Source organism: Telmatherina bonti, assembly GCF_933228915.1.
Source record: "Telmatherina bonti genome assembly, chromosome: 7".
In the NCBI taxonomy this organism is placed as follows: Eukaryota; Metazoa; Chordata; class Actinopteri; order Atheriniformes; family Telmatherinidae; genus Telmatherina; species Telmatherina bonti.
Window position 1 is genome coordinate 27,979,891 of NC_136625.1, and position 26,695 is coordinate 28,006,585.

At 36.4% G+C, this 26,695-nt stretch overlaps 1 protein-coding gene across 1 annotated transcript in view; it reads left to right on the forward strand.

The window, feature by feature from the left end:
- Positions 1-26,695, forward strand: part of astn1 (astrotactin 1) — a gene marked incomplete at both ends in the record, with an annotated part of 379,418 nt that overhangs the window by 129,320 nt on the left and 223,403 nt on the right. The window contains 4 exons of the mRNA XM_079244285.1: positions 4,120-4,204; positions 7,063-7,137; positions 12,863-13,000; positions 23,893-24,043. Coding sequence (XP_079100411.1) covers positions 4,120-4,204; positions 7,063-7,137; positions 12,863-13,000; positions 23,893-24,043 — 449 coding nt within the window. The remainder of the gene's footprint in view (positions 1-4,119; positions 4,205-7,062; positions 7,138-12,862; positions 13,001-23,892; positions 24,044-26,695) is intronic.

Here is a 26,695-nt window from a genome sequence, read left to right on the forward strand (position 1 = left end):
TGCTCAGCGCCGACGTTTAAAGGCTGTTTTCACCACCTTCATTTCCCCCTCTGTCTGCTCGGAAGCTTGTGTGGAACTTTTATGAAATACAGAGGGGAGAAGTCATGCCTCTGGAGCGCCACGTTCACATCCTAACATACGGACTTGATTAATGCGACTGCATAATAGATCAGTGTGTGGATATGTGCTTGATGAGCTGAATAATTTGTGCACAAGTCACACAAAAGCGCATGAAGGAGAAAATACAGTTCCCGGGCGTTGTTGTCGCTGCCCAAGCTCCAGTGTTTTGAAGGGCGATCCGTGCGTTTGCTCAGCCTAGCTGACCTAAATACAGTCTGCTTCTACGTTTTGTTGTTTTATGTGGTGACTATAAGTGAGAAAGGCAGTAAAAATAAAGTGTGAAGATTGGAATCTTAACTCTGTGCCTATAAATTGAGCAATTAAGGAGGGTAACACCTTGCAGCTGTAAAACAAGTTTGAGCTGAGTCCCTTGACCTGAGAGCACAGTTAGATAGCAATTAAAGCATTTAGCATTGTTCAGCAGATGCCTGAAATGCTGCTCTGACATTGCTTTTCTTCTTTCTTTTTTTTTTTTTTTTTCCTTTTCAGGTTTTTCTCTGGACAGTTTTACCTGACATTTAATTTTTTTTATGCTTTTAAACTTTTCAGCTTTAGTTTTATACAATTAACAAAGCAGCAGTTATATTTAGAGCTACGGCATCTGCAGTGTGGGACGTCTGCCAGGGAAAGTGTTGGTAAGGCTTTTAAGAGTTTATGAAAAGGATTGTTTTTTGTTTTTTGTTTTTTTTTTCCTCAAGTGATTGTTTTAGAAATAATCATCTACTTAACAAGAATGGTTTCATGAGGTGAGATGAACAAAGCAAGCACTCAATGTAACAAATTTGAGCAAGCATTTAACTCGGCTTCAACCCTCAGACAGGTTTTGCTTCTGCATGGTGATATGCAGAAGCATGAATAAATAAATACAATTATTGGATTCACATTTTCCAAATCACATTTTATGGAAAAATAGAGGAAAAAAAGCACAAAATAAGGAAACTCAAAAGTCACAATTCACTCAGCAGTGATGAAGAAATATAATTTAAGAAGCTTTGTCATGTAGTAAACTACAGGTTGTTGAAAACAAGTGTTTTTTAGCTTTTAGCAGTCCTCATCAAGGGAAAACGTTTACATGTACAAGTAAAGAAGGAAATGGAATGTTTTTAATGTTTAGTTAAAAAGATTTTAATTTAGTTAATATCAGTAATTTTTTTTCTAAAGTCTTCTTTCTGTTATGATTTACAACATATGTCAGAACTTTTTTTCTATTTCTACCTATTGCAGTAAGATATCTTTAAAGAGAGTGAAAATGTGAAGAAGCAGAAATACACCTCCGAACTGCTCAGAGTTCATGTAAAAGAAACATTGCCATTCTTTGCAGACACTAAAATGTCTTATTTTGCTGTTGCTTTACTCAAAACTCTGTGTTGATCCCCAGTGATACTGAAACAGGTCATTGAACTGGTTTTGACTCAACCACAGAGCAGACAGAGAATGTTGTCACTACAGCTATGATGTCAAATGTAAAAGAAAAATGACTCAAATCATTTCCTTTTTAGTCCGTACCATGGACAGTAGAACGGGCGGATGCGTTTTCTTTTCGCCTGGCAGGTACTGACAGCTGACCTTTTCCATTAACAGGGGTGTATAAAAGCCCGGGGCTGGTGCTTCTCACTTGCCTCTCATTGAGCATGAGGCGAGCATGTTGTACACTTTACCCCTGGGCAACCCTCTAAACCAAAGGTGAGCCCCCATCAATCATAGTGAGCAAAGTCAATGCCGACATTTCTCCTGGGAGCTGACAGCAGAACAATAAGCTGATGCTCTGCTGTTCTTCGTTAACAGGCTTTACTTATCGGCATGATGCCAACATAGAGGATCAACAATGTTTATGTCCCATGGGTGAGGTACTGGACAGTTTAGAGATTTTTATTCCTTGGTATCAAGCCTCACTTTACCTGCATGCCCGGGACAATCCCACGTGAGGTGTTGAATAACGTTTAAAGCTTCTGTTTCACATCATTTGCTGCGTCCCAGTTTAAATGTTGTACTGATGAACAGTGCTCCGTTTGGTGCTGCTTACAGCTTCCATAAGACTTGACCACTTGGACTAAGTGAATTTGGAGGAATCTGCAAAAAATACATTCTTAGAATATGATTGTACTGCTGACTGATGTCTGAGTTCATCACTTGTTCTTGAGGCAGGAGACAGTATTTTTTGGATTACTTTTGGATTCATACTGAAACTTCACTTAAATGCTAATTGTAAGTAGTTGTTTTTATTGAAACTCTGAGTTGTTTTGTTTGGTGTTTGGGGAATTGTGAAATTAGGTTACATGTATACAAATGCAGGATTACTTTTTTTTTTTTTTTTTTAGTTTTAAAAACATTGTAATAAATAAAAGCAGCAATGATTATAGCTTCTAAATTGTTGACAGATTCGCTACCCCCTGTGGCTAACTTGAAGACTTAAACAGAAGTTTTTTCCGTTTAAAAAAAAGAAATAAATAAATAAAACAAAACCAAAAAAAAAAAAAAATCTAGAAACCTCATATATCCCCAGCATGACTGCAAGTGGAACAAAGATGTTTGAAATATTAAGTTACTTTAGGAGTTATTGGTGTGTGTGTGTGTGTGTGTGTGTGTGTGTGTGTGTGTGTGTTTAAACTTCTGTGGATGATAATGTGGGGAAAAATAAGCTCTGCAGAATTGTGCTTTCATTTTTATATATTTTTTTATTTTTAGGAGAACATGTACAATCTCAAGTGTAAGTGTTTTCATTCTATGCATTCTATCTGCGTTAGCATTAAGCTCATTCACAGTGAGTTAGTAGATAGAAGTCTCTCCACCCACACGGACACAATCACTGGCATTTTTGTCAGATGATGCTTTAGTATTTAATTAGAACCAGACAAAAACACCTAAAACTTTTTTAAAGAAGCTGCAGGTCAGGTCTTTTAATTGGACTCCTTTCCACTGATTCACTGCGTCAAACTTGGTTATTATATGAATTAGAAGAGCTTTATTGACTGTATTCACTGTTGTACAGTTTAGGTGAGCACAGCAAAGAGAAATGAAAACCTTTTCTGTATGAATGTGTAACTGGAGCTGTTGTAGAAAACATTCCTCCTTGGCTGCAAAGCATGTTTCTGTAGTATATGTTGGTTCTTTGCAGCTCTCTGCAGTTTAAAGACTAAACCGAAAATATCTTACACCAAATGACCAAATCGACAAACTGTTCACCTCTGGTTCATACCACAAATACCACAAGGACAAAACATCCAGACATAGAATGAAAGAAGTTAAGTGCAGTGGATTTTTTTTACGTGGAGGAGATGAGAAGTTTTGATCCATGATTACTCAACAGAGGAGAACCTCCATCTATAATGTAGAAGTTTTTTTTTTTGGTTTTTTTTTAAGGCTAATAATGTAAAAACTGCTCACAGACATCAGTCACATGTGAAGTAGCCATGACAACCCTGCAGTCTTGTAAGCATTATTTGTATCTAGGATCATGTCACTAAAACATCTCAGATAATGGCCGTGAGTGTGTGAAAGCCTTTGCAAGAGGAGCTCACTGGTTAAAAAGAATTTCCAGGCAACAAAAGCCAGAAAGATCATTTTAAGTCAGTGTTAAAGGTAGCGTGTGTGCAAAGGAAAAACAATCTATTTCCAATAAGGGAAAAAAAAACATTAGTGAGCAAATGTTTCTTTCAGTGTCCGTAAAGTCGACTACTAGCATGTCGGACAGGGGTGAGAACTGTTATTATCCTTTCCTGCCTTTGGTCATTTGTGGACATTTTTAAAGCAGCTGTATTATAGCGCTGGAGTTGATTACACATGTTCCTGCTTGAAAACTTCTTTTTTATGGGCAACCTGGACTTCCTTGTTAGAAATAAAGAATGATCATGAGAGCTCTGAATGCCTCAAGAGGATCCGCTGTTGAATCACTCTCATAAAGTTAAAATAAGAGAGGAGTAAAGGGAATTTCCGGCGAATTTAAAAGGCTCCACTTTAATGAAGACATGATTAAATCACTGTCTTTTTTTTGTTTTACAGGAGAATGCCTTTGCCTAGATGGTTACATGAAGGACCCTGTTCACAAGCATCTCTGCATCCGCAGTGAGTGGGGGCCCAATCAGGGGTAAGTCATGATAATCGACCTGTGATTGTTTGTGATTGCTCGTTATCATGACAAAGGGAAGCAGTGGAAGAACAAGAGACTCAGTCTTCTCATAGAAGCAAAAAGTGGGATTTTGCTTTGATGAATCAAAATGGATTGTGATGTTGCCAATGCCAATTAATGTTTGCATGATCACAAAGTGGATATTCACACAACTTGTTTTGTTTATATTCATTTAGTCTGAAATAATTCTTTACAGATGCGGCCAATTAGAGAAGCCCAGCATAGGTTTATGCTGGCAAATCCAAGTAACTGCATCTGTATATATCCTTAACAACCAGAAATGTCTACTGTACATAAACAACTATTGTTTTTAAAATGAAAAAAACATGTTTTCAACTGGAATGCACTTTGTAAATGATCTATGAGTTAAATATTCATTTTCTTTTCACACTTTTCATTTTTTGTTGACATCCCTTTGAAGAAGTCATCAAAAGTAATACACTTTTGTTTAATCAATCTGCTTCCAGAGGTCACTCAAGCTGCCCCCTTTATCCAAATATGGTAATATGTAATTAAAAAAAAAAAAAATAAATAAATAAATAAATAAAATAAACATGGCGAGGCCAAATACCAAAACTCAATTTTCAAAATGGTATTTCATGAACCCATCAATGAAAAATATATTACTGATTTAGAGTTTGTGCCCACAGCTTGATCGGGAAAAAACCTACATATGTTGCTTTTCATGCTGAGTAATTTGCGATCTAAGTACATTTGCAGGTCTGTTATCTTCACACTCAAAAATAGAGGTACCAGCTTGTACCTAAAAAGGTACAAATGCTTGTCGCTGGGGGTGTACTCTTTTGAGAGACATTTCTGTACCCTTCAGTTCTGGTCTATTTTTGTACCTTATCAAGTTCAACCTCACCTTTTCAAGTTATGTTTTTTATGTTTTCCACAGCATTAGGCCTGGTCCATGCAACTTAGCAATATTATCTTATCTTTAATCTAGAAATAATCTTCAAAAACTCAAAATACTGACCAGCCATACACTTAATTTGCAGCATCTGACCTTCATTGACTGGTGTAGTAAATGACTGTTAAGTAGTACTACTGTCATCACTCAACTCTGCTCTAGTTTGTAACATTACAGCCATTAACATTACATTTTTCAGTGCTGCAGGTACCCTTATGGTCGAAATGGTACAAATTTGTACTTTATGTCACTTTGAATCCTTTTTCATACTCTGAAGGTGTGCTTCTGGTCTCTTAAAGACCAGTATTGTACTTTTGAGAGAACATTTCTTAAAAATGTACCTATAGGTACAGAAATGTCCTTATCTTGTACCTCTATTTTCGAGAGTGTTGCTTTTAGGTCTGTTCAGCTTTCAAGATTGGATTTAAGTTTCCTTCCTAAAGTTAGGATTCAAAGTGCTGACTTGATATATTTGGGCCATGAAATGTTTTTCTGCTGCCAACCTAACCTCCCAGGAAGTCATATAAACATTTAATTGGGTTCAAATCAACTTGACTTTTAGTCCTTGAGATACAGCCACAGCTGCTGCCATTGTCTCAGCTACCGGGTGACTTCACAGCCCCAATAACCTCACCTCGAGTCAGAAAAAAACATATTAATGAAAAGTACCTACACTGACCCTACTCACTTAACTTTACAAGAGAAAGGAATGCTGCGAATACCACGATGATTAGCCCAATAAGGTTCTTTCTGCACCAAATCAAAGACATGTAAGGGACGTGCGGTGCCTCACAAGGATAAGAGCCACTCGTAACAGGGTCGCTTTACAGAATTGCTCAAGGCTTAAAACTCCACAGGATACCTTTTAAGAAAGGTTGGGGCGTTATGTGTTGTGGATTGCCACTGTGTTCTCCGCCACTTAAAACCTCTCAGCAAGGGTCAACACAGTAATGGCGAGAACGGCTAGATTCTTAAACTTTTTCCAACATCAGCTTGCAACAGGTTGAGCGTTTGCTTTTTTTTTTTTTTTTTTTTTCCCCCGTATTTTGACTTCATCCACACCATGTTCAAAATGCGGATGTGTGTCTATATTTCATTGCACTTCTGAAGATTTGCATTAGCTCACCCAACTGTGTAATGCTTTATCTTATTCTCCAGCTCCTCTCGCTGTGTCCCTGTCGCTGTGTAACAGAGTGGGCACCCCTGGGCGATTTAAATGTTTAATGACCGCAGCCTGTGGCGTAGAAGCCGCTACCCTCTTCCCGATGTTCTTTTTGCTTACAGTAGAGAAGGAGTTTGCTCAGAATGACATCGGGGCCCTTGTCAACCCCCCTCCTGCATTCTCACTTTGTAGACTATTTAGTCCCTGAGCTGCCACTCCCCATTAATCTCAATCATTCTCCCTCTCTCACTTCTGCCTCTTGGCACTCGTCTCATTCCCATGACATTACCCTCTCTCTCACACTCCCACTCTCACTCTCCCCCTTTTTTTTGTTTCTTTTTCAACCAGCATCTGCTCTTTCCATCACCTTCTGCCTGTTCCTCCTTCTTTGCATCTTTCTCGCATTCTGTCTCATCCTGTCATCCCCTTCTCATCCCCTCCTCTGGTAAATGGATATGAGCCAAAGTCACATTGCATGTCAGCTGCAGCAAAATACATTTTCCATTATGCATGTTTACACAAAGCTACACTGAAATGTTGTTTGTGATTTGGGGCGCTTTTGGAAGGCGGGGAGGAAGGTGGGCAGACATTGAAGCATGGCTTGTGATTTTGGATGGTTCGGATTAGAAGGATGGGTAGTCTAAAATATTTAACACCTCTCTGGCTTTGATTCTAACGCTCAGTTTTATTCTCTCCTCTTTTTTTCTTTCTCTCTGAACTGTTCTTTCTTCATGTTAGTCCCTGGCCTTACACCATCTTCCAGCGTGGTTTTGATCTAGTGATGGGGGAACAACCGTCTGATCGTATTTTCAGGTAAGTAAAGCTTCATAAAACTGTGTTTCATTCGGTTGTAATACATTTTTATTTGGTGTGTCAGACACATAACTTATAGGGTTAGAGAACAACAAACAATCAAGTCATGTAAAAAAAAAGCTACTTTTTCAACATATTTAAGTATAGTTGGAAATGTTTGTCCAGTTTCTTGTCACTTGCTTGGCAGCATAAATATGTAATGAGTTTATCCAAAAACTGAGCAGTGCTCACTCAAGTCAGCTGAACAATCCAAAATACATAAACAAAAGACAAACAAACAGATAACAAAACAACAAACAAAGCGTGCAATACTGCAAAGGTGTTTGACCGAGAGTGTTCAGGGCTTGTACCTCTGTGTGCAACGTGTGTATCATCCATTACAGAAATGCTGGCGATACACCCAGGCTAGTGGAAATAATATCACTCACTATATATTGGTTAGTAATAATAATACTATTAAAATTATAATTATTTGTACTATTTGAAACAATAACAGTAATCATTATAGTATCAATAATAACAGGGAATAATAATATTTATAATAATTTTCTTATCACTGGGCTCTGCATATATGCATGCACATATCATAGCTCAATTCATGACTGGAAAAACTCATTGAATTTTAAAACAGTTGATGAATATATTTCTTAACTAAACAGACCTAAAGTTAATTTTGTTACATCCTCCACAAGAAGTTTCGTCTGCAGTGGGGAGGGATCACTACGGGCGTCGATGTCGGCTTTATGTGCAATGAACCCGGTTATTTCAAATTTACCGAGCAACTTGGTCTGTGGCAGGATGGTTTGTGTACATGGCTGCATCCATGTGTTTTAATGCCACATGGTGTAAAAGAAAAAAAGTTTATCCCTTTTTTTTTCCATTTTTTACCACTTGATCAGCTGTTTAATCTAAACGATCCATTTTACCTCTAACAGCAAAATGCAGAAGCGACTTCATGTTTTTACATCTTAACCACGCCCACTTCAAATGTCTGACCAATCACACAATATTTCTCAGAGTCACAAGGAAAAACAGCCTGAAATGTGTGGATAATTGTCTTCAAACACGTCAACGAGAACAAAACAGTGTCATTTTCTTCTTGGGGCCTAGAGAACAAGAAAAAAGTTCTTGCTTATTGCAGCGGATGTAACAAGCTTAAGTGTCACATTAAATGCTTCCACTAACAGCTCCAGCTGTTGTCTAAGAGTTACAGTACTTTTAACTTTACAATGTTTCCATCCACATTGTTCATTAATAGGCATTATTATCTGACAGTAAACCAAGGCAGATCTACCAGTGTCAACTTCATACTGGTCATGCAGCAGATAGTGGTAAGGTTGCTAAGTAACGGAGGTCTGCTGTGTGCATTAGTGTAATTGGTCTACAAGGAAACTATGCACCGACTAACATTCTGCAATTTTTTCCATTTTTTTTTCTTTAATTAATTAATCCTTATTTATGCATTGAAGTCCAACCCCAGATCACATATATTGAAATCAATTGTATAGGACAAACATCTTGACAGATGTTTGTCAAGGAAAGGAAAATATTACAGATGTGTGGCAAATATTGGCAAAATACCCAAATCAGGGCAATTTGAAAGCTCATCTACACGGTTTAAAACTAGACTTATTAGTTAAGCGACACTCCTTCAAATCTTACAATTGAGGAGTTTCTACCCAAGCTGGTTATTCATCATGGCTTCTTTAACCTGATATATACCATAATACCATCTAAAAGCTTCAATTACAAAGATTTTTAAGTATGGCTCTTCAAACACACACATCACTTATTAGATGCTTCTTCTTTCAGGGCTCCCTTTTCACATCATCACACGGCAACTCTTAAGGTCACATTTTGGATTCATCGTCTCAGGATTTTCATGTTCTGACTTGAGTAAGAGCTGATCTATCAGCTACTGAAGTCCTCTCTGTTAAGTGTCAGACTACTTCCACTGGAATTCAAACATTCAGATTATTTCTCTTATTACTTGCAGCACAAAGTACAGTCATACAGATTATGCAGACTTTTGTTTGCTAGGACAGTCTGTTGGGAACAAACGGGGAGGCTGGCATCACACTTTCATTCATTTATTCATTATCCTAACCGCTTAGTGTGATGGAGGGTCGCAGGGAGGCTGGAGCCTGTCCCAGCAGTCTTTGGGCAAAAAGCAGGGTATACCCTGGACAGGTCACCAGTCCATCGCAGGGCCACACAGAGACAAACAACAACTCACACCTATAGGCTATTTAGAATAGCCAGTCAACCTAACATGCATGTCTTTGGATGGCGGGAGGAAGCCGGAGTACCCACAGAGAACGCACGCATACATGGGAAAGACATGCAAACTCCACATAGAAAGGCCACTGTCCAAACCTCGCCCCAGCCGAGGATTGAACCAGCAACCATCTTGCTATGAAGTCAGTGCTAACCACAATGCCACCGTAGAGCCCGGCATCACACTGAATGTCCTGTAAATACTCTGAAATATTCCCTCTTGGCATGATCTCTAGAATAAGCTTTTCCCCTCTGTGAAGCTGAAAGTTTCATGTTGTTCTCAGACTGCTCTCACCCATCTACACAACCTCATTTAACTGTTTCATTTTCCAACAAACTTCATAAAACGATCGTACGCCTCATATCTGGAAAAGTCCTGGACTTTCAGAAAGCTGTCGGAAAGCATCACAGTTGTCATTTCCTTTGCTGAAGCGGATATCTAACTGTTAAATATTTACATACTTACAGGAGGTTACCTAAAGCAAACAAACAAAAAGAGAAGAGATAAACGCAGAGAGTCAGCTTTCAGACACACACCACTTGCTACCAGCATGGTATTAGCTGCAGGAAGTTTCTCTGAGGACTGCAAACATGTTTTCTTCGCAACAACTGTTTTCTCAGGGGAACTCTTAGTTTTTTCCACCTTCACTTCTCACAAGGAGAACCAAATAAGTCCTATAGCACTGCTCAAGTCCCCAGTTGTCCATTACAACACAGTGCTCGTTAAGTGGCTGCTAATTTGTCCTGTGGTCACCTTTTTTATGTCACAGTGCGTCACAGGGAATATCATCGCAACACATTCCCACAAGAGCAGGTGAATTGAGAAGTGGCAACTACTTTGAAATGTGTTATGAAAATATGAATTTTTAAGCATCTTATTAAAACGTACTTGAACCAAACGCTCTACATTAAAAGTTTAAAAAAAAACAAAAAAAAAAACCAACCTCACAGTGATCTCCTTGAAATTGTCTTTAAAACAAAAGGAGTAATTAGATTGATAGAATTTAATGTTGTGTTTCTGTAGTGGTTTTAATCAGTCTGGTCTTTTAGTGACTGGTGGTGCGTGCAGCCCTCGCCATCCGCTGGCCTTTTCATATGCTAAGTTAGCATTTTATTAAATGCAAATTGAACAATTTAAAATGAGAAAATATGTTTAGCCTGCATAAAAAATGGCTGTTAACCATTTAATCAACAAGTTCCCCTCTTTTGCATTTGCAGTTTGCATGCATTATTCATCAGTGCTAATAATGCATTTGATGTTAATCTGCCTGCACTGCTTAACTTAAACTTCCAAGTAGTACATTTCATCTGCAAAGTGTTTAAGGATTGATGATATTCATTGCATCACAAATCAAAAATGTTTAAAAGCCTTTGTTCCAGACATCTGTTGTTTACAGATTCATCGCCATCTTTGGTCCTCAGGGAAACTCTTATTGGTCTTTTCTTTTTTTTTAAGTCAGAAATGCTCATAAGGTATGCATTGCATCCATAAACACACAGTGTCCCTCTGCTCTACAAAGATTTATGCAAAAAAATGTAAAATAAATAACCTCATACCAACTTGAGACCCTAACTTGAAATAAGCAATGTAGTGAAGATATTTATCTATGAAGAGTAACTATGTTTCTACAGTGGCAATTCCTTTTTTTTGTCTTTTTTTTGTTTCTTTGTTTTTAAGAGGATGAGAGAACTTTTTGACTTTTTAAAGTTTGTAAAGAGTCTAATGACATGACCTTAAAAAAGTTACTTATTTCTGGGAGATGTCAAAGTCCTGGAAAATGAGCTAAAGTGTGAGCTAAACTTTAGAAGCATGAGATTCCTCTGAAAGATGTCACAAAGAATTCCGCATCTGCATGGAGTTTTACTGCAGACTACAGCTGCCATATCCTGAAGCAGGCTAAACTCAACGTAATCCAAATCAAGATGTCAGAACTAGGTGTTGTCAGATAGTAGACTTGTGCAGAGATGTTATAAGACCGGCACGTGTGTGTATTTGTAGAAAAAAAATGTTTCTGTTTGTGGTTAAAAGATGGTTATGTCTGCAAAGCCACTTGAACACCAGAATGTAAAAGAGTTTGACACAAAATGCCATTTCAACACATGAAACTATAAATAAAAATGTCACAATTCCTATTTGCCTCCATAGGACTTCTGATGTCAATAATCACTCTTTATGCTTCAGTTACATGTGCCATGAAGGGAAAAGCTTAAGATTTCACTTCTGCAGTATTGATGATACATTACTGTTTGTATTGGAGTTGTTTGGTTGGTGAGTTTCACATGTCACATTAAGTTACTGGTTTTAGTCTCACTTGAGGGAACAATTTATCCTTTCTTACTCCTCATCAAGCTGTAGGTTGTTCTGTGTTGTGTACTTATTTTTTTGGGTGCTGGGGGCAGTATTAAATACTAAACTAAAGTTTAAAGTAAATACTAAACTAGAAAAGAAAAATGATGATGGTTTAAGATAATACATACATTTAGATTTTTTCCCCCTAAATTTTTAGGTGTTTTAAACTTAAGACAGAATGAGTCCAAGTAAATTTACATTGAAATATTATAATTTTATATTTTGTACAAACCACAGGTTTGGTTTGTAGTATCTGCTCCTAAGTGTTACACAGGCATGATGACCAAAATTGGAAATACCAGCTAACTTCAGCTGTGTTGGTCTGTTCCATAAGCTTCCATGACTTCTAAGCTCCATACCTGACAGTGTCATGTATGTCTTGTATGCAAGTCAAAGGATTGGTCCTAGGGAACCTGGGAATATATTTCTCTGCGTGCTATAAATGATGGAGCTGAAACAGATGGTCAGTGGGAATTTCCACGACTAGTTTTATGAGTCTTACAGATGCTAGACTTAATGTAATAAATCTTACTATTTATCAAGCTGGTGTCCAAAACTTTTTTTTTTTTTTTTTTTTAACCTCCAAACCATCTTTTTCCACATCACCTGCCTCAAGTAATACATATCAGGTTGTTCCCAGTTATCACACATGGATGCTTTGTCAGGACTGTAAAAGCATTTCAACAGACACTTTTATTTTTATGAAGAATTTAACCGAGTATCTTTAGCTCATAACCTAAACCATACAACTAGTGAAAAAGAAAATAACAGACAACAAGTTGGAGAAAAATAGGAGTTATGCACCACTTAGTTTTGCTGTGTTGGTTTTGCACTGTCTGGCTATTCATGGGACTAAAAAGATCACTTCCTGTTACTCTGATCATTTTTAACCAAATAAATCTGAATAATGTTTTCTCACAACACAGAAAAGAAAGAACATCGACAAAGTTGATCATAATTATTGGGATATTATTGGTAAATTCTATAGATGAAATATCTAAGTGTAACGATTTACTTCTTTCCTTTAAGTTACATGTTCCATTTTTTGGTTTCTTACACCTACAGTGCTCATCTGTAACTTTTCTTGTCCTTCTGCAGATTCACTTACACTCTGGGAGAGGGAATGTGGCTGCCGCTGAGTAAGAGCTTTGTGATCCCCCCTGCTGAGCTCGCCATCAACCCATCAGCCAAATGCAAGACAGACATGACGGTGATGGAGGACGCGGTAGACGTGAGGTGGGATACATTCAGTAACCCCCATTTTTTGGATATAACTTTTGGAGATGACAAACGACATTCTTCCTAAAGAAATAAAAATGTTTCAGTTTGACTGCTTCACCTGAACAGGAAACGTCTGCTATTCGCTCCACTTGAGCATCACTGGAAATTTCTGTCGACAATACTTTATTGTAACAGATGTCAACTTATCAACACATATACATATTTAAACATGTCTAATGACTTTGCCCTTTTTATCCCTCAAAATGCAGCTGTCAGCCCCGTTGTGTGCTACAACAACAGCTTTTCTATTTTCTATTTACTGTTGTGGCAGTGAAGTTTAATCATCCCTGTAAGATTGATCCACAGGTCATGATTAAGAGGGTAATAAATTAATAAAATATATAATAAAAAGAAGAAAATGAAACACAAATAGAAAAACAATAATAATCCAAGCTGCAAACAGCATTCCGATTGTTAAATGGTACATAACTCTGACGACGATCTGCTCTGTTTGCACTGATTGTGTTTGTGTCTGGACTACAGAGAGAACTGTAACCGAGTCAAAAACAAAGCCGCAGCCTGGAATTGGACCCAGCCGACATCTGTGATGCAACATAATTAGCTAGATGCTTTGCTTTGCTAGCAGTGGATCTTTAACTAAGCAGCATTTGGTCAAGAAGTACACATCTTCATAACAAGGCAGGCATTTTATGACTTGGCATCACTTCAATTAAATAAATATAAAACAAGTTATGGAATGTTCTCATTAAAAATGTAATGCACACTCCTTTGTTTGTCCCTAACACTACATATTTTCAACACATTTTAATCTAGACTAACCAGGAATATCATATCAAATTGACTCTCAGTACAGATTATAGGTAAAGATGTGACGATGTTGCACAAATTGGACATGAAACTTTGGTTTGTTTATAAGATAAACCCTTTTTGTGCATAGAATGGCAATGTCCTCTTCGACCCTGTCAAACCACAGTAAATGATTTTTTTTTTTTCAGAAAATAGTCCATACTGTATGTATGGACTATATGTAGACAGTAAATTTGTCAGCATTCATGTTAACAGCAATTAATTAGAGTTGTCTTAATCAGTTTCCTACAATGCAGTGCACAGACTTGTTCAGAGCTGGTTTGTAATTATGAGCTTTGATTAAACATCTGCAGGAACAAACACACAGTGGAAAAAAAGATGTTCTGGAAAAACATGCTGTTATTTCACATCTATTAAGAAGTTTAATTAGCAATAACATGAATTCACAGTTTGACTTAAGCAGATGTTTGACAGCTTTTCACATTTATAAATAAATACTACTTTTAGTGGCTAGAGAAGAACACATTTATTTACTCTATATATAAAATATATAGACAGCAGTAAATAATTCTAACTCTAAACATGTTGACCTGAAAACAGCAAGGTTGAAGCAAGATGTTTGAATCTTTAAAAATGTAAGGTTGAAACTGTAATATACATGTTGCACTTATGGAAAAAACAAAATTAGTACAAAATTCTGTTTGCCGAGATTAATTTTTTTTTTTTTCAGACTGCAAAGCACTTTTCAGTGTGTCAAAACTTTATTTCAGGTTTTCAGTTTTTTTTCATTTATTTCAGATTATGGCAGGATTCTCATCCTATAGTTGCTGAGCTGCTTTGTTTACTGATCAGAGACATTATAGATCACTGAAAAGGATAATGTTGTTGCAAAAAGTCTATGCAAACAGTATTGGCATGCAGTCATGAGGAAGTTTCATGTGACAAATGGTGGGAATTACCTTAAAGAGAATGCTGGCACATGTCCTCTCTACATGGTAATGTGCATAATAGTTTCAGATCCTGCCCTAATTTTCCGATGGTCGTTTGCCCTGTGACAATGATGTCAGGTAAAATTAGTCTCGCTCACACGAACATCCCTATTATTTCTCCTCATTAGCACATACTGCAGGCTATCAAGGAAGGGTTTTTTTCTTTGCTTTAAGTCTTTATGTTTTCTATTTTACAGAGCTAGATGTTAATACCTGACATTCATTTTATATAAAATAGTTCAAAAGCAAGAATTTTATACATGTTCATTGTATGCTGTGAGGTATACCATAAACTTTAAGTCTGAATACTGTCTAAATAATTAGATTTAAGTTCTAATGTGATGAGGTAAATGTGACCAAGGAGGGAAAAACTGGGTTAAGTTTGTTTGACAGAAATATAGTCCACTATGTTAGAAGTCACATGACTGTACTGCAGTACACCATCTGCAAGTTGTTTATCAATTATTAGGTTAAACATGGGATTCTGGGTTGTTGTTTTTTTTTGTTTTTTTTTCTTGTTCCATGTTTTTTTTAAAGTCACTTTGAATTCAGTGATTTTATTTTTCTTTCTTATTTTTTCTAATTTTGTGCAATTAAGAATTAATTCAAAATTTATATTCGGTGTTGAATTTTCATAAATGAATAGAAGTTTTTAAGCTCTTGTTGTAAAGTGAAGAGCTGAACCAAAGACAAAAGCCAACTTAAGGATAGCAGCAGCAGATGGAAATGTGAAATCCCAAAACTTGATTGGAAGTCTAACGCCACGTTTCAATTAGTGTCCTAAAATGTGCAAGGGGTATACAAAAAATAAATAAATAAATCTGTATTAATCCTTATTCTGGCCTCCCATTGGTAAAACAGCAGTCACCCGGACAAAATTGCTTAAGAAGGGCCTGAAAAGGACAGAACAGAGACCCTCAGGTGTAGATCTGTCTCCCAAACTCCCCAGATGCTAATCTGATGGAATCAGTGAGGAGCAAACCCAACCGAAAAAGCCAACCCAGAGGGCTCAGATGATCTATTGCTGGTACCAGGCACTCCACGACCTCCTCTGAAATTCTCTGTCTGCAGCCTGACTGATTGGGGCTCTTTTAGAGTCTTGAGTGTAAAAAGGAAGGCGGTGGTAAAGTTAAATGTTCCCATAAGCTTATCCCTAAAGCTTGTGTAATTATATCTATTTTGTACCGAACAGACTCACACTGACCTCAAGTTACAAGGAGATCAGCATTGTGGATTGTGTGTGGACACTTCCAAACATGTCCTTATCAAGATGGCTTCTGATTTAATTTGATTTATTTTGTTATAATCCTTTTGTTTATCTATCTATTCATGTAAAGAAGGGTCTGTAACTAAAACATTACACATACTGTCCTTTTTTCACACATAGTGCAGCACTTTGTGTGACTATAGAATAAATGCAGTGACGGTCCTAGAACAATATACTGAAACTATCATTTATTTTAAAGCAGTATATGACTAGATTTTAATTGCATTGAGACCCTCAGCCTGAGATTCCCACCTTCTTTCTGTACACACTGCTGCTGAGTAGGGAAACTTGTTCAGCCGAACAGCAGCACAGTGATCATCATGCCTGATGCTTCCACAGAAAACAAAGCGCCTAACATCATAACTTGACAGGGAAAGCTGGTGCTCTTACGCCAATGGATCTTCCCCTTTTGTGCATGGTGCACTCCTTCGCAGAATGTGCCCTGGGCACTTGACCACATTGCCTATAGCAAACACCGCCCCTGAATAAATAAAGTTGATGTAGATGTACAGCAGGTTGTGTTTAGATATGTAATGGCTGTGGGACACATTTGCTTTCATGAAATAGCTGCTGATGATTGATGAAAAGGAGATTTCATTTGGGCCTAAAAGGCAAATAGTAGTGGCTGGAAATAAAAAGGGGTACACCAGGGACAACGGCATTCACCCGTTAGCCCTCTGGTAATTTAATTTCTCTGTTATAACTGGCTCATATTGATGAAACCTCCATGAATGCTGTTATCCACCTGACAGTCTATATATGAATTATTTTGGCAATTTTCTACAGAAGGCAAAGAAAAATGGACAAAAAGAAAAACAAAAAAAACGAAAACAGTTACGCTTTGATTTGGTAGATGAATTAGTTTATTGATAACCATACATTTGACAGTGGCAGAGTAAAAAATATTTGCTGGTTTAAGAGAAGAAGGTTATCCCACAGAAAATATTGAAATCCCCCCTTAAGTTTAGATCTAACCTATCAGATGTTAACTGTGGTAAAAACATGTGACTCAGTTGACCTAATCTGCAGAATGTTTAACTTACTGAACAACAATAATTCAGTAAAAGTCAGTTTTATGTGAATAGTTGCAATTTACTTCAGGATATTTCACACAGGGAGTCAGAAAATCCTACAGTATGGAGTTAACTGTTAAATTACAAAAAAAAATTAAAGTTTGGTTTTAAAACTAGGCAATATTAGTCTTGATAAGAGAGCATGTGCCTCTGTCTGCTTGTTGTCCAAATAGTTCATTTTAAAGTTCCTGAACAGACTAAAAATGATTAAGACTGAATGTTTCTGTCTGTTGTTTATAAAGAGAAAAATGAGACCACGAATAAATAAATGATTGTAATCATTAGACACAGTTACCTCTCATTGAGTTATGGCTTTATAGCCATGAGCTATGGCGTTGTCTACTGTTAATTGTTGCATCCAAGCTGAAGAAGCCTCTGACTGAACACACTGCAGTTCAATCATGGATTGTGAGGTGTACAGCGTTTTCCATTATTTAGAGCTGTTTGCAAAACATTGTTCTTTACATAATCAGCTCTTGTTGTTCCAGGAAAGCTGTCAGCACAGAGCAAGCTTGCTTTTATCAGTTCATTCATTTCTTCTGAGTCACTGGCTCTGATGCTGCTGCCACAACAGATGGCTGCAAAGGCAATTACATCCCTCACAGTAAGAATTAAGAAAGACATGCATAATCTTTCTGCGAACATTGAGCGACCAGAGGTATATAATAAACAAAATCTGTACACCTCATTCTTGGAGACTTCCTCATTATTACATTTTTAGCCTATTATTATGTATTATTATGTAGTAGTTGACTACTACATTAAAACTATTTGATTGAAATTATGTATGGCTTGTTCCTGGTTCTCATAAAAATCAATAGTCACTTCCTTTGTACTGTTGTCATTCAGAATTACATGGTTCTCAAATGGAATTTTGGTCACCAATGGGTATATTGCCCATAAAGACTTTCTCATCAATCCAAGTTTGTAAAACTTTACAGGGTAAAATAACCTTTCACTCTGACTCTGAGTGAGTAGGGAGCCCACTAATATTTGCATTACAGCTTGGCCATTTCTTACTTCCATAGTTGATTCAGTTTGTCATCTTTCTGGATATCTTGAAACTTAATACCCAAAATCATAGAACATCATTTGATGTTTTGAATCTGCAATTCAGTGAAAATTAAGATTTTGGTCCTAAACCATGACATGTTCAGAGACTTTAAAGCCACTTCCTTTAAAAACCATAATGATCGTTCCTGATAGAGGTGGTTGGAGAGGCAGCGCTAGCAGAGAGGGCAATATTATCTTAATAATCTAATCTGAATGTAATTCAGCTCAAGGCATTAAGCATGAAATATATTGTGATTTTGATGTCGACAACAAAAGTAGTCAATGCAGCAAAAGGGGCAACACAAGGGTTCAAAAGAATAATGAATGTTCAGTCCAGACCCTAAATTATTTTAGTACCTTAAGCAGTTGAAAGCTTTTTATTCATTCATCCATGTGCAGACACCGAATGTCCTAATCAATTCAGCCTATTGATCTTTGTGACCTAACATGAAGAGTCGGAGTAAGGTTGGGGTTTTTCCTTTTCTTTTCTTTTACATCAATATTTGCTCATCTTACATCATGCAAGGTGAGTGGGAGTAATGTAATGTTCTTTAAGCTGTAGCAAAAAGCATCTGGCAAGAAGACTTGGAACAGGGTGGTTGGCATTTCATGGTTCGAAGCTCAGCACCAGTTTGTGAACTTTGCAAAGTTGATGGAGATCACTTCTTGTTTTCCACATTATACAGTCCTTAGACTAGAAATAAAACTGTAAGAAATAGCTGTGAAATAATAGTGAAAAACACTAACTGTGTTACTTTTAACTGCTCTCATAAAAGATGTCACCGGGTGCCAGAAAAGATTGAATAGCACTGTGCAAAGGGCATTACGTTGATTAACCTGTCACACACTGTTATTCATTTTCAGACAAGATTTATTTTCTTTTAGTTGCAGAGCCATTTGACTTCTCTCATTATACTGCACCGAGCCTGGAAGAGAGCTCCATTGTGTCTTTGTGGTTATTCATCAGCAGCTCTCTGAATTAAAATCCAATTGAAAAATAAACAAGGATTTATTCTCTAAATTAAAAAAACAAAGAAAAAAATTGTGCTAGTTGATGGGCACACATCACCAATTTGATGCAAATGACTTGTGAGTGAAGGAATTGTACAGGCATGCATGTGCATGTACTCCAGCTGTGTGTGTTATTAATTAATTTGCTTCCTTGGCCACAGCTGGTCAAAGCTACCGATGGGGTGGGCCTAGACAAGTTTATATTTTTAAACCTATGACTAATATAACAAAGGATATTTATCCCTTTATCAGTGGAAAAAAGACTCACTACTTTTGCTTTGATTGTCATTGTTCTGGTTGAATCATGGGAAGATATGGCTGAAAAATAATTCAAAAAGGGATTTGCATTTGTGCAGCTCAACAGTATGTTGCCACAGGAAGAAGTAGCGTATACTTTGTGTATACAGAAAGAAAAGTAAGATCAAGATGAGTATGACAGTACAGCTCATATCTGTCAATGAGATGCAATTCAAATTCACATTTTTTTGCAACCATAACAAAAACCCTAATCTCTAGATAGAAAAAAAAAAAAAAAAAAAGAAGTTTGGCTTGTTTGTTAAATTCAATTCAATTTATTTCAACTTTATTTATATAATCACGGCAATACCATCTCAAGACGCTTTACAGACTGGAAAAAAACATAAAGAAAGCAGGATGTCTGACACAGCCCCTATCCTTGAATATAGAAAAGAGATCCTCTATTAAATTTAAAAGCAACACTTTTACCAGCTCCAACCAGTTACCAGCAGCTGTACATTGGACTATTATTTTAACTATTCGCAAATGCAGGATTTGTTTGTTTATTTATTATTTATTTTTTTGTGTGAGCCAGTATAAAAGAATTTAATCCTACTGTGTCAGTAAGAATAATGGGAATAATGGTTAAAATAATAGTCACAAATTGTTAGCATGAATTAATGTTTGTTTTTTGTTTGTTTGTTTTTTTTTTTGTCAGGTGACAGAATCATAGTTCTCTGACAGTCATTGAGAGGAAGGGATGCTGAAGCAGGTTGAGAGGCAGGGTCACAGCAGGGTAACCTTAACAGTCAAAATAGTGACTGATTAAATTTTTAATTCATCATGTAGGAAAAGTCATGGTGGAAGTTATAATATCGAGCCTCTGGTATTTGTAATTGTGAATGAGATGAAAGCGAAACAATATGAAGTTACAAAAGTATGAGAAAGAAAGTTATTAATGTTTTTTTTTTATAATCGATTATACTAAATTTTCTGAATGATTCAGAATTTAAAATTCTGAAGACTTATAAAGACAACATTTTATTCTTACATGATCAATTCAACATTACAGAAAGTTTAGAACTAGATCTTTATCCAAAACCCCCTATTTCTTAGTTATTGCTGTAGTGTTCCACATTAAATTTACTGTAAATGCTTTTCCAGCAAAAATTTGCTTTTTTTTTTTTTTTTTTTTTTTTTTTCCCTCTGTTCACACAGTTCACACACTTTTGTTTCACCTCTGGTTTTTCAACAGTTTATTTTCATGTGGTGGCTTTCTTTAAGATGCTGTATAAATAACTGTTATCTGACGAGCGCGTTCCCCAGGCATCACAAGGAAACACAGTTAAAGCTTTCTTGAAGCGTGCTGATTTACCCCGCTTTCAAGCCGACCCCCCTCCCAAAATGTCTGATCATTATTTGCATCATCGCTCTTCTTTGACAGATAAACAGCAATGAGTCCCAATGGCATTCTTTGATTAGCTGGTGTGAAAAAGACACCGCCTATGGTTGTATTTAATCGCTGAAATGTATTTGATGACTTGCGTTACGCCTCCTTCAACTGCCACTGCAGCAGCTCAACAACTACACCATTTAGCAAATGCTCAGATGTTTTTCTTTGTTTTTTGCTTTTTTAAAAATTTTATTTAATGTTTGTAAAAGTACCTTGCAATGGTTGTGTTTCCATTACACCAGGGCTCTCCAACTCCGGTTCTTATGAGCGACCATTCTGCAGGATTTAGTGTTTACTTAGTACAACACACCTGACCCAAATCAATAGCTCATTGATAGGCAGGTGGAGAAGATGGCAATTTGTTGTAGAAACTTTTCTCTTGAATAAAGTGTTGTACCAGGGACATACTAAAACCTGCAGGATAGTAGCCATCACGGATTGGAGTTAGAAACATTTGCATTATAGTTTTGGAAAATAAAAGCAAGATTTCTGAAATAACTGTTGGTGTGTTTTCATTACACCTAAAATTGAGCAAGAAAAAAAGTTTTGCAATAAAAATGCAAATGGTAACACCTTCATTTCGAAAAAAGACTGAAATATTGCTGAAAAGTTTTTATGCACTCCTACGGTGTTTTTTCAGACATTTCAAAATAGTGTAATGGAAACATTTTTTTCCACATTAGTGTCCCCGGACGTTACGTGAGGGGCTGTGACCAGTTCATTGTCAGTAAAAATGGCACAGTATGGAACAAACAATAACATATTTTAGTAAAGAAATGAGGGAGAAAGGTGTCAATAAGCCATACAAAATTATCCATAGCAAGTAGAAAACCCCAAAATAATGCTACGTGGCTATGCTGAATAAGCCACAATCTGACGAGATTTTACACAAACTGAGACTTATGCGCTAAACACTGTTCAATGGAAACGCCTGTAAAAAGCAAGTATTTGTTGAAACTTAGAAATACTGCTTTTAATTAGCAGAAAAATGTTATTTGAAACACAGCTAATTGCAATTTGCAGGCATTTCTATTGAATGGTGTTTAAGAGTTCCAACTCGAACATCTCATCCCGTGGACAAGATTTTATGAGAATTGCAGCGTTGCTAGGTTACCATGTAGCCATGTAGCATTGCTTTGCTTTTCTAAGCTCTTATTGCTCATTTCCCTTTCTAATTCATTGTAAAACTCTACATTTTGGTGTTGTTATGTAACACAGTTTTTTCTCTTTCTCCATACATCCATACCATGCCTTCCATGACATGTGACCAGTTTTTGTAAATGCAAAAACCTTCATTTTCATTTTCAATACTCTTTTGTGATATACATCTATACTGAACTGTCTGGGGAAAAAAAATGTCATGAGAGCATAACAGCATTTTAGTGATTTTTTTTTCTTTTTTTTTTTATGTAGGTGTTTCCAATAACAGTTTTTTAATTGTGATATTCAGGTTTGGTATAATTGGTATAATTGTAGGGGTAATGAAAATGCAACTACTGTCATACTCTGCTGCTGTACATGTTTCAAGAGCATGTTTTGGGCAGAAGATAAAGCAATTAAATAGACATTAATTTATTCATTCATTTTACCTTTTTTTCCATCCACATTTTAATACAAATCAAGACTTGTTTTTTGTCCTGTTGGATACTTCTTGGGGATTGTGCTGCACACAGTGTGTAGATGTGTCTTGACTATATTGACAATGACATAATAATGTACACTCACTCCTTTATGTGCATCTCATCACCTGCTGAGGATCTGTTCTACTGATCCCTTCAAATTAAATAGAAGCAATGGAAAACTATTAGAGCCATTGCCTTGTAAGATATAATCAAGTTGACTTTGAACTGGAAGGAAAATTGTTTTCTTTTTTTCTTGCTGTAAATATCGTTACTTAAAAATATCATTCAAGGGCAGTTCATGGTTGCACTGTTACATACATTTACAAGTACAAGTTACCTTAAATAACTGTGATTTACACTAAATAAGGACAGACTGGGGTTTAATCTTTCTTTCTTTACTACCTTTCCAAAGTATTTCTACTGTTGTTCCTCCATTTGATCATAACTTCATTTGATCATAACTTATTTAGCTTGCAGAAGGTTCACGGTACGAAGAAATAAATTATTAAGTCATCCTAAGCAAATGCTTTCAGCGAGGTTAGAACAATTTATTCCTTGTGTGTTTTATCTCAAGTCTACTGCTTTGCTTTTAGTACTAATGCAGATAAATGCATATTTCTTGACATTAAATCAATGCTAACAAATTGCTAAATCCCATTAAGATTCATCAGCTTGTTTACTGTATTTGTTGAACTTTTCTTGGAAAGAATTATGATATTTGCTGACATGGAAGGAAAATTGGTGATTCAACAATTATAAACTGAAGGCGTTGTGAATTGTTTACTGTGTAAAGTTGCAGAGACAGAAATCCATGTTCTGAGTAAAGTCAGGCTCTTAAATGTATCATTTTGTGAAGTTTGTTTAAAATAGACTCAATATAGGTCTGATTTTTGTCTAGTTGACACAATTCTTTTAGGTCTTTGTGCAATATCTTTGACCTAATTTGGTCAAAATGCCACAGAGTAAAAACACTTTTCTAAACTTAAATTGGTTGTTTTTTCATTACCCTTTTTCTTACAATTTTGGGTCATGGGATGAGCAACTCAGCTTCAGTCCACCTTAGTTTTCTGCCATGCATCTACTGTGCAGACATAAATTGGTCTCTGTTTAAGATCAATAATCCTGAATAATTATAGTTAACCTGATGAGATGCAACATTGTTTCTGCACTGTCCATAATATTCAGACAAAATCAAGTCATTCATAGAAAATCTGTTTCTAACATATTTTCAAATAAATGGCTTTAACCTAGAACTGAGAGAAGAACATATAGAAGGAACTTTGTGTTACAGATAATACTGCCAACAATAACAACCCACTGCCCCTCTCCGGTTTACAACATTGCTTTATGCTGTCGCGTTTTACATTCGTGCAGAGAGGAGTTGATGATCAGCTCGTCCTTTGACTCCTTGGAGGTTCTGCTGGACTCTTTTGGGCCTGTCAGAGACTGCACCAAAGACAACGGAGGCTGCAGCCGTAACTTCCGCTGCATATCTGACCGAAAGCTGGATTCAACTGGATGTGTGGTGAGTCATCTTTTGCTTATGAAAATCTGACCAGAAGCCGCTACATGTCAGTACCAGTGATAGAAAGACTACCTTTCCCAAGCTCAGGATGAAAAGTAAAAGAATCAAATTCAAAGTAATACGATAAGCTGTAAAGCTCAACCACTCCATCTAATGACTGATCCAACAGCACCATATTATTGCCTTCACCTCCAGCAGAATCAAAGCTGGAGTTTTATTTTTATATTATACCCACATTCACGACCACTTTGCTAAAGGTTATCCAACTCTAATTTTTCATGAGTATCATGTTGTGGTCATCGGTGTTTAAGACTAGTACCTGTATAAAAATTCATGGCCATATTAGCTGCAGGCCACAGTGACCCACATCAAGGACACATAGAAAACCTGCCCTCTGTTTCTGAACAGACATTGTGACTCTCCCTGTTGTCTCACGTCTCTTTGACCAACAACACATTCATTACCTCCAGGTGGTGCTTAGCAACCAGGAAATACACCAGCCAGGTTTGTTTTCTTCTCCATCTGTTTAGGACTCCAGATTTACTGTTCTTATTCGCCGAATCTTACTGCCTTCTGCTAGTGTTTTGCTTCTCGTAAACCCTCTACACACCCCCCCCATTTCTGCAGATAAGCTGTCAGCCACCATCCCCCTAAAAATTTAATTTCTTTTCAAGTGCTTTGATCCACTTGAGTTGAGCCGTTCAGGTGGTCTGGGAAGATGCTATTTCTGCTAGGCACTATGCTTATCTTGTGTGTTGCATCTCAAAAAGAGGGAAACAGCTAGTGAGATGATTTAAACAGGAAAATTTTCCATTTGTAAATTAGAGTGAAGATGTGCATTTCCAAACAACTGTTTAGGTAAGTTGCAACACTTGCACAGAGGAGTAAATATATATTTGGTAGCAGTAAAAACACATATGACATGACAAAATTTATGAGTACATGTTTGGTCTCTGACTATTTGACCTTTAGCAGATTGTTTGAGATTGGAAAGAGTTTTAAAAATGTTAATAAGACAAGGTGAAATGTTTTTTTTTTACTCATTTTACTCTGTCTTTTCTTTATTTTTAGCAATGAAATATGAGGTTTAATAATAAAGTAAAGATATGAATTTACAAAGCTGCAAATCTTTTTATTTTTACCATTCATATCTTATTTATTATTATATAACACTTTACATACTTCATGGTAAATTTTCAATTTATAAAATTAATGGTAAAACGTGAGATATTAAACTTTTACAAAACGTTTAAGCATGGACTATAAACGGATGAAGATTTATTCTATGAAAGGAAAGAGGGGATAAGTTACAAAAACATATTTGGAATGGCTCATTCTTTCGCACAGTTATCAAGCTGTAGCTCATAAAAGCACTTTACGAAGCTTCATGGTGTGTTTGTGGCAATTTCATAACAAATTCTCCCAATACAAATGCACACAACATTGAAACTGATTGGTGATCACTATTTACAGCAAAAAAAAAAAAAAGTTAATGTACAGATGTGAAGTATGTTCACATCTCAAATAACATGTAGAACAGTTTAAAAACCCAACATACTGGTATAAAATGTATATGAATTTATGTCCTTTGTAGTTCTATCACACCCATGGTCAGTGTATTTCACACACTAATAACATAAGATTAAAAGGACTTTGCGTTGAGCATCTTGGAGCAGTTCTAGTATATTATGAGCTCGAACATGTGTCCTACCTAGTATGACAGGAGAGGTGGCCAGTTACATGAAGACAATCAAGACACGCAAGGTGGATTCAAGCGTAGGTCTATGTGTGAAATGTAGTATGTGCAGCTATTTTTTTTTCTTTTTCTTTTTGTGTAAATTGGTCTTTATTTTTTTTATTACTGCTGTCAAAAATTGTAATGGAAATAGTTCTCTTGTGAGCATTTGTCTGCACACTGTTTGTGGCCCAGGCACAGTTGGTTTGTACCAACTTGGCTTCAGGAAGAAATGTAATTGGGTAAATCTTGTCCGTAGTATGCTGTTATATTCAGATTGTTTAAATCTCTTGCCAGGTATTATTTTTCTGTGTGTATGTGGATGCTCTTTCCCAGTCATTTATCAGTGCTGGACTTCCTGATAGTTCTAAAGACAGCATAAACTATCCAGCGCATTGTCTTATTTTTGCTTTGCCAGTCAGTTTTCTTAGTTTGATTTATTATTCTGAAACATTACCGCTCTTATTATGAAATGAGGATTAATTCACCAAAAGAACACTCTAGTAGACCTCAAAGCTCCTACAATTATTACCCAACAGGTTTTGTCTGAAATATTCAAATGGTTTTAAGAAGTTTGATTTAGCTAAATATTAGTACTTTTAGGTAAATATGAAGTATAATAACTAGTTTATTTTAGTTTTCTCTAACTGGCAACAAACAAGACATAAACATGAACCTGATTGGAAGCTTATAACACTAAGTTTTCTTAATATATCCGCCACACTTCACAGCAGTCTGATGTTAGAGACAACACACAATATCTAGCGGCATTATAGTTTTGTGCATCTTCATTGATACATTAAAGTTAGCTTTTTTTCATGAGATTTTATAAGGTTATTAAAGGGTCCATAAGGTTTATAATATATTTTTTTTATTCAGATGCAACTTCCCTGATTCAAAGAAGCATATCTAATAAC